We start from the raw sequence: 9454 nt of genomic DNA on the forward strand, positions 1-9454 counted from the left end.
AAAGAAAAAGAAGAAAAAGAAATTTGTCTTAAGTTGTTAGGAATATACAACTTAATTATACTTACTCTTTACCAATTACCAAACTATACAAACACTACTACAAAAAGTCACATATACCACGGTAGGTATAAATTTATATACCACTGTTTTTGTAATAACAGTGGCTAATATGTGTATACCACGGTAGAAACTCATCTGAATTTTTGGATCATAGTTTATTCCACTAATTTACATAAACCGTGGCATCTTGTTAGTTTATACCACCTCACATTCATTTTCTACTTTTCTGTTATGGAGTACCCACGGTTTCCTGGCAAACAGTGATATATATTTAAGTAAATTATAATACCGTGGGGATAGAGAGATATATCAAAGAAAATCATAACAGTAAAAGAAAAAACAAAAAACAAAAACAAAAGTTCCTCTCGCTAAAAATCGTTAGCGCTCAGGCTTTCAAATTTCTTGCAACTTCCATTAACTCTATGGCCAATTTCTAGAACTCAAACTTTAAGAGAAGTGATCAGTGTGTGTGCTTCATCAGGTTGTGAACCTCTCCATTTCGTGCATCACACAAGATTGTGCCTGCTTCATTTTTTAATTTTCTTCGTTCTCATCTGGTAAGAATTCCTCGTTTATACTTGAAATTTAAAGTGTGTGTTTTTTTTATTACGTACATAAAGTCTATTAGTTAGAATTTCTCATTTACACTTCGAAATTTCTGGTGTTTAATCTTTGTTTGTTGTTTGAGGAAATCTAATTACTATACTTATTTCCAATTAAATTTGAGAGGGTTGGATACTTAATTGGCGATTGAGGTTTTCTCTGTGTTGTTTATTTGTGATGATTCTCTTTAGTTGGTTGTTTTTTCTCTAAATAGTCATTTGTCTTGCTCTTAATGTGTTTGATAGAATGATTGTGTGAGTTAGTTGGTGTGGTCTTGAAGCAGGAAACAACAACCAAGTAGCATCCTCTGGATTCAGTTATAACCATCCATTGATAAAGTGTTTTACAACAACTCACACTATAATGGATTGTGGTTGGAGATAGTCTTCACCCTCTGGTCAGTATTATGTTCCAAATTTTGATACCCATTTCCCTCTACATTCCAATGGAGCTTGTCCACCTTGGGCAAGCCTACTTTATGATCAGTGCTGCAGATCGATCTATATGATGAAGCATCGAATTCGAGGTTCTAGTGCAGGGCATTGAATATAAATGAGGATCTTGGACAAATAAAATATATATTCTCCGATAAAATTGGGGCATTGACTGACAACAAGATGGAATTTCAGTGTGCAACCATACATGGAGTAGACTTCAGTGGCGCAAAAGCTCATTCCGACACAAAGCAGAAAGGATACTGTACTCGAGGCATTATAATTTATAAGTACTATTGTTTGATTACTCCCAGCCTATATCTTTTCTCCTTTGTCGCACTCAGTTGGGCTCATCTCCAAATTCTTCTGCACTTGTTTTTATATTGCTTGTTTTTTGTTTCTTATTGTTATAATTTTTAATTTTTTAATTTTGGATTAGTCGATGGATATGTCCTGAGTCCAAAAATGCAAGTAAAGGCTGACCTAGAGCTCTAATAACCGCCGAGAACTGGAAGGGCTGGACACAAAGGAAGGAAAACACGCCCATAACTTTTTCCTTGCTCTGGACACTTGCAATACTGTGGTGCCTAGTCATGGGTTTTGAAATCAGGAAATTATTAGCAAGTTATTGATATATTGATGTTTGAATTTCAGAGAATTGAAGATAGAAACATTTATCGGAGGATGAGCATGTTAAACTAAGAGTAGGTTTATTGTTAAATCTGTTATCACTTTGTTTTGGTGAGTGATTGCTCTTTCTTGAGTATGTTTTTTCTTAGTTTCTACCAATTATGTAAACACCAAATTAGCAATGATGACTGACCATTTCATTAATTTTCGTTGTTATAGAATAATTAAGATACACCTTGTTGTTGTTTGACGAGTTAATCCGCAAAACCGTAGTAACCAGAAAAACAAAATTTGACGTTATCTATACTGTGAAGGAATAGTTGTTGTTGTTGCCTATTATCATTAGATGCATTAAGCGTGCTTAAGTACAGGTTGCATAGTTGTATATTGTGAGTTTTATGTGATGAATTTTAGTGGCTTGGTGATGGCCATGGCCTACAACGGCGTATCAACGTCCTATAGCGAACTGCCAGTGTCCTGTAGCAGCGTGGCAGTGTTCTATAGTGGCCTGCAATGTGGCTTTTAGAAAAATACACCCAAAGCCATTCTTTGTAAGCTAGACACGTGTTTTAGTGATAAAAACACGAGTTCTTATCGAGTTATATAGACTCGAGTTAGAAGAACTTGTTAGTTCATTAATTTTCTACGAATTATGATAATGAACTTACGCGTATATATGTGGTACCTATAGGAGTCGACGTTGGTTATAGTTCTTTGGGAACACGTGACTATAAGGAAGTGTGTGAAGGTAGGAACTTACACTCCAGTCTATAGCCTACTTATTTCATGCATGTTTTATTTATTTGAATGGTTAAAAGTTAGTTTGACTATTAAGTTCCATCCATGATTTCAATATATGTGTCTTTAAACCATGAGCAAGGCTATCCACTATTAGTTTGATACAGGTGAACAATATGGTACTTACATACATATATACCTGATGGTAATTCCATCTAGTTTAATATTTCACTGGTCTAATAATGGTCTCATGTGCATCACCTTGTGGATCTGTCGTTACACTAGTTTTCATATAGCTAGTAGTGACTGTTAGTTGCTAGTGTGTTTTGGATGGACTAGAACTTTGGTTCATTGGCCAGTCAATTACGTGGCAGCAGAAGGTCCATGGTTGTACTCTAGTTGATATGAGTGTTTGGTTCATAGTTATCTTTTCATTCGAATATTATGGCTACGTTGTTGAGATATAATAATGTAGTCTAGTGGTGCATGCCGAAATTCAGTTGCCACAGTTAGGATAATGTTTAGAAAGGGCAAAGGTGAACAATGTGAGTCTGCAAGGTGGTTGACTCTCCAAATCTGCCCAAGTCCAAAGCTATATCCTCATACCTGCATTATTCATCCTAAAATTCATATGCTCATCATCATGTGTGTGTGACCTGATTTCTAAAATAGAAACTTGAGAAGTTGCTCTGTGAAATGAAGTCAAATAATTTGATATAATTAGAGTTTAGTTCTTTACTTAATTTTATTCATGTTATTTGAGTATTTGAAGGCTTATATTAAATGTTGCTTTGCTGAAATTGGAGTTAGGCAGTTTGTTATATATCGTAAGGGAGTTCTCTTGTTCAGTTGAATTATATATTTTAACTTATGAATTGGTGTTTGGTGCTAAAATAATGATAGTACTATTTAAGTTCTTTGTTGATTTGTTTTCCTTTGTTGATACATGTATATAGTATTGGTTTGATGAAATTATCATTGCTGCTATGTATAATATAGTTTCATGTGCCTAGTAGGACTGCGCCAAGGCTTTGGGTATGATACAGAAATGTCAAGTCTAGATATATGAACCGAAACATGGCTTGGCTTCAAGTGTTTCTCCCTTATGCTTGGGAAATGGATTCTCAAGGACAGGTAAGTACGTGGTTACTCTTTTACAATTTATTCAATAACACAAAAGGTTAGATTTTTTAATGTTACTATCAGTGCAATGAATTATGTTTATTGTTATTAAGAAATGGACCATTCCATAAGGCGTTGACCTTGATTTTCTTAAACTATACTTGAAACTAGTTGTTTGACTTGAAATTCTTAGGTTCGAGCCGACCATGGTGTTGTAGCACGGTTTGGACTGCTTCCAGTTAAGGTTTGGGGCTTTATATGACCATTTGCATGTTGAACATTCGATCACAAGGTATTATAAGGCTTCACATGAAGGATCTCGGTGTTGTCAAAGTCTATTGATGTATAGATGAAACAAGTATATTACTCTTTTGATGCTTTAGATGAAACAAGTAGATTTGGATGGTTCTTTCTTTATTATTTATTGAATCAAAATAGTAATTAGCAATGCATTGTCGCTTGTTGGATACTTGGATGTCTATTTTTTTTTTGTTAGTTGCAATATGTTTATTAAATTCAGTGTGGAATGTTGTATGACAGCTATTTGGGATGGACAAGTTGTTAATATGCTGAAAAATGAATTAATTAGGGATTTATTTATTTTTTCCAGAAAAAACTTATTAACCACGGTTTCAGAAAAACAGAGGTATAAAGAGACAATGTAAACCACATTTCTTTCTAAATCGTGGTAATTGTAAGCACTATTTCCCAGTATGAGCTGAATATAGCAGTTCGTAAATGTATTAGCCACGTTTTTAACAAAAACCGTGGTAACTACTAGGACTTTAATACCACGGTTTTGTTAGGATTATTAGTCATGGTAGCTGTTACCACAGTTCTAAAACAGTGATTAAAAGCTTTTTACCACTATATATGACAGTGGTATATGAGCTTTTCTATAGTAGTGAAACCTTTTGTCTTGTACGTATCTTGTACTTCTTAGTTAAATCCAAGCCTAGTGTAGATACACTATGTCCTTAAGACAGATTTTTCCCCTCACGAGTGCTTGAAGGTTGATGGGAAACTGTCTCCCATGATAGAACGAATTTCCTTCTATAGATAGCTAACACTTCAATTCTATAGAATCAGCGAACACAACATAGTATTTGACTAAGAACAATGGGGAGAAGAGAAAGATCAGAACTCTGTGTGATCTGGTGTGTCTTTCTCTCCAAATTCATCCACTATTTATAGGTGAGTGCCTCTTCGAAACAACACAATGACTCTTGGGGAAAAGTAAGCAACTCTTTGAAAAGTCACATGTTTCGAAAAGACACACCATTTCGACATAAAACACTGTTCGAACCAGTGCCTATTTCGAAAGGTCACACCTTTTCGGCATGATGCACTGTTTCGAACCAGGGCACATTTCGAAAGGTCACACCTTTTTGGCATAATGCACTGTTTCGAAGTAGTGCATCCTTTTGAAAAGGTTTTTCTCACTTTACGTACTGTTTCAAGAGAAACCCATTTTATTCAAGTGGGGTAATTTGGGAGACAAATTACTCATTCATATCTCAATAGATTTGTGCAAATCCATTTTTTTAACACTATGCAAATCTTCAGCCAGATCCGCTAAGATTATTGGATGACCCCCATACATCTTCCCCATAATAGTTAGTTTCTCATTAACCGGTTCTTCTATATTGATACAGTCCAGTTCTACTACTGGTTTTTCTTTTGAGCTGAAAAGGTTGTGCATTTCTTCTTGTAGTAGGTCTACATTACTTTTGGAGCTTGAAGAAGCTCCCAGAGTCCTCATGTTGTTCATGATTAGAAGTTAGAGAAGAATAGAAAAAAAAGAAAAAAAAACAGACAAGTAACAGAAAGATAAGGAGTTGGAGAGAGAGAGGAGAAGAGGAATAATAAAACTAGTAATATTAATAGTATGGGAAGCAAGAGATCTGAGTATGTACGTGTGTAGATTCAAGTTTCAAATTCAAAAAGAGGGGGGAAGGAGGAAAGAGAGGAGGAACGGCTTCTTTGCCCCGCAAGAGGGGGTTTAAGCTCTTATCTAAAAAGTACTCCTCCTTCATAACACTTGACATTCTAGACCACTAGCATATAAATTTGAAGGCTAAAAGGAATGTGATGGTATTGTTGTTCTCTCTATTGTATTGTGATATTCCACAGTAAATTTAAATTATTTTGTAGGCCAGGCTAGGTCATGTTCATGATGAAGAAAACATTGATGTGTTCTATTTTTAGTGTATAAGCTAAGCAACTTAGGTAAATAAATTTATGCTTTCATTTATTTTTATTTATTTATTTTTTCGGTAGAAACATGTCATATTATAACATCAAAGGTATTGTGCTACATTGCAACATATGTTCAGGCAGCAGGCTCTCATCTAGATTGTTTGATGCCCACTTAACCAAGTCGTGAGCTTCAACATTGGAGCCTCTGCTAATCCAGTTAAACTTACAAAAGGTGAAAGGCTGACATAAGCCCATTATCATACATCGAATAGAGTCTAATTTCCAGTTGAGAGTGTCTATGTTACAGGAGTTCTATAGGCTCTGTACAACTTGCCTACAGTCTCTTTCAAAAAGGAACGAGGTTTTGCCTGTGGTCCTTGCTAGTTTTGCTACTACTTCCAAAGCCACCATCTCAGCCTCTTCAACACTGCCAGCCTCAAATCTAAGTGTAGCTGCCTCCACAAGCTTGCCTTCCCCATCCCAAGCTAAAGCCCCTGCAGCAGCTTTTTGTGTAGACATGCAGTATGCAGCATCAAATCTAATTACCAATGTGTTTTCTTCTATTTGTGGGAAATTAGCAATATATTCCTCATTATAATGTATTTCAGAAGAGTTAAAAGGACGTGTGTTCACTCCATGATCATCTGTAAAAGCTTTGTTGTATCGACTCCTCTTAGCATGGGCCCTTTGCAGCAGACCATCTCTATTGGGTGTTTTACCCTCAAACTTTGCTTTATTTTTCATCTCCCATATTTCTTGTAGGGGAATACAAGCAAGCATACCCATTTCAGCCACCCCAGGGTCCTTGTGCTTAGTCCACTCAAGAAACTTATCCATCCAATCTCTTGTGTTCAGATCAGCCTTCTTATCCACTCTTGCTCCTAAATCAGAGGCAAACCAAACCACTTTTATCCATTCACATTGGAAAAACAGATGGTTTGGGTCCTCTTGATCAGTCCAGCAGAGAGGACATACATAGTCTCCCTGTAGGTTATGCCTAGTCAGTACATCCCCTGTTGGGAGAATGTCCATATACAACTTCCATAAAAATAGCTGAGTACTAGCTGGCAGTTTAGTTTTTCAGAGAGTCTTGATGCTCTTAGTGTTAAAGGAGGATGTGCCTCCTTGCCTTCCAGGGTTGGTCAAGAAGTAATATGCAGACTTCACAGATAGTCTGCCATTTCTGGTTCCCTCCCATTTGGCTGAGTCACTTGCCAAAGTAGAGGGGCTTATCACCACTTAGTTGATTAGGGTAGCTATCTCTGTTGGGAACCAACTGTCAATCTTATGGTTGTTCCATCCAGAGTCATCCCTAAGCATCAAATCCCTCACCTTTAGGCTTTTAAGGTCTGATATGTCAAGTAACATCTCTACCAGTTTGATGGGTTTCTCATTGAGCTAGATCCAAGGTTGTTTCATGACATTGACCTTGTTCCCTTTGTCAATGCTCCAAACCACCCCTGGTAGGATATCTCTAGCAGTCCTATGGACACCCTTCCAGAACCAAGAGGCCCAAGGTGGGGGTTCAACTTTAACATCAAACCAATATTTCCCATAGGCAGCTAGGAAGGTTTGTGACCATATAGATGTGTTATCAATGAAAGATTTCCAGGCCAGCTTTGCAAGTATATTCCTATTCATGTCCCCTGCTTTTCTCAGCCCTAGGCCTCCCAAGGCCTTAGGTTTGCATATACTATCCCACCCTATGGTGTGGATACTTTTGCTGTCTTCCTGCCCATGCCACCAGAAATTCCTACAAACTTTGTCAATATTTTGACAAGTAGATCGAGGTAGTTTGTAGGTGGCCATAGCAAAAAGAGGTGTAGCCTGTGCTACAGCTTGTATGAGGGTTGTCCTTCCAACTTGGGAGATGACTTTTGCCCTCCAACCTTTAATCTTATTGTGTACTTTGTCAACCAGGAAGTCAAAGTCTTCTTTTTTCTTTTGGGATAGGGCTATAGGAACCCCCAAATATTTATCTTTTCTATCAAAGAATCTCATCTTCCAAAATCTTTTTAGCATCTTATAGTGCATTCTGTGCACATTTTTACTACAAAAGATGCTAGACTTATCAAAGTTTACTTTCTGGCCAGAAGCTTTGTAGTAGTCCTCAAGGATGTTCTTAAGCTTTCCACTCTCAGCTAGATTAGCTTTAGTGAAAAGGATAAGATCATTAACATACAGCAGATAAGTAATAGGAGGAGCATTCCTTCTAATTTTAATCCCATGTATATCTTCATTACTCTCTGCCTTTGCTATCATTCTTGAGAGAGTTTCTGACACCAGGATAAACAGATATAGGGAGAGAGGATCTCCCTGTCTCAGGCCTTTATATGGATTAAATTGCTCAAGGGGAGACCCATTCAGCAGTCCCCTATAGGAAACTGTTGTGATGCATTGGGAGATGAGGAGTCTCCACTTATCACTGAATCCCAGCCTTTGAAAGATACTACCAATGAAGGACCATTCTACTCTGTCATAAGCTTTAGCCATATCCATCTTAAGGGCCAAAAACCCTTTTTTGGTTTTCATATGATTCATATTATGAAAGATCTCACTGGCTAAGCCAATATTATCTCCAATACTTCTACCTTTAATAAAGGCTCCTTGAAAAGGTGAAATAATCTTATTGATATGTGCTTTAAGGCTATTAGCTAGAATCTTTGCTATAATATTGTAGCAGAAGTTGCAGAGGCTAATAGGTTTGAATTTTGCCATATGATCCGGATTAGAGATCTTTGGAATAAGAGCAATAAAAGTCTCATTGAAACTAGGGTTCAATCTCCCTTGGATAAAAAAATTCTTAACACAATCAATAATAGAGGGTCTAATCATATCCCAACACTGATGATAGAAGCACCCCTGGAACCCATCAGGTCCAGGTGCTTTAAGAGCTCCCATCTTGTTTACCACATTCCAAATGTCATCCCCAGTAGGACATGCTATGAGAATTTCATTCTCTCTGTCCGTTATGCATAGGAAAAACAGGGTTAGAATATCTTCATTGGCATTAGGCTCATCAGAGGTATAAATACCATCAAAGTATTCTTTTGCTGCATATCCCACTTCCTGCCTACCTTTCCTCCACCATCTTTCATTGTCTTTTATCTTATCAATGTGGTTTTTCCTCCTTCTATACACAGTGGATAGGTGGAAGAATTTGGTGTTCCTACCACCTTCTTTGATCTAGTGCTGACTCGACTTCTGTTTCCAGAAGTTTTCCTCCCTTTCATACCACTCAAAAAGACTAGCTTTCAACTGTTTTGCTTTCTCATGGTTGGTAGGGTTGAAGGCCTTTTGAAGAACTCTATCCAAATCCTTTTGGATTCTCTTAATATTGTAAAAGATATTTCCAAAGACTTTTTTTATTCCACTAGGACAGCCTTGTTTCAGTATTTTTTAGCATGTGTATAACCCTCCAATCCGGCATATTATGAGTTACCTCATGCCATGCTTTGTCAATAACCGGTTTACAAGTGGCATCTTTTAACCACATACCAAAGAACCTAAAAGGCCTTTCTGCCTTCTCCACTGATGGCTTGAGATGGATCATAAGAGCAAGGTGATCTGATGTAGCATTAGCCACATTCCTGACCACCATACCAGGGAACAGATCCATCCAGTCAGCAGTGGCAAAAGCACAATCTAGTCTTTCCAGAATGTTATCT

General features: G+C 37.1%; 1 protein-coding gene across 1 annotated transcript; it reads right to left on the reverse strand.

Annotated features, from left to right (window-relative positions):
• Positions 1-6098: 6098 nt before the first annotated feature.
• LOC147487051 (uncharacterized) lies at positions 6099-6818 on the reverse strand. Its single transcript, XM_086573924.1, has one exon. The coding sequence runs from the start codon at positions 6816-6818 to the stop codon at positions 6099-6101; it is 720 nt and encodes a 239-aa protein (XP_086430050.1).
• Between the last annotated feature and the right edge of the window lie 2636 nt (positions 6819-9454).

Source organism: Coptis chinensis, chromosome 7 (assembly GCF_015680905.1).
Source record: "Coptis chinensis isolate HL-2020 chromosome 7, ASM1568090v1, whole genome shotgun sequence".
Taxonomy (NCBI): Eukaryota; Viridiplantae; Streptophyta; class Magnoliopsida; order Ranunculales; family Ranunculaceae; genus Coptis; species Coptis chinensis.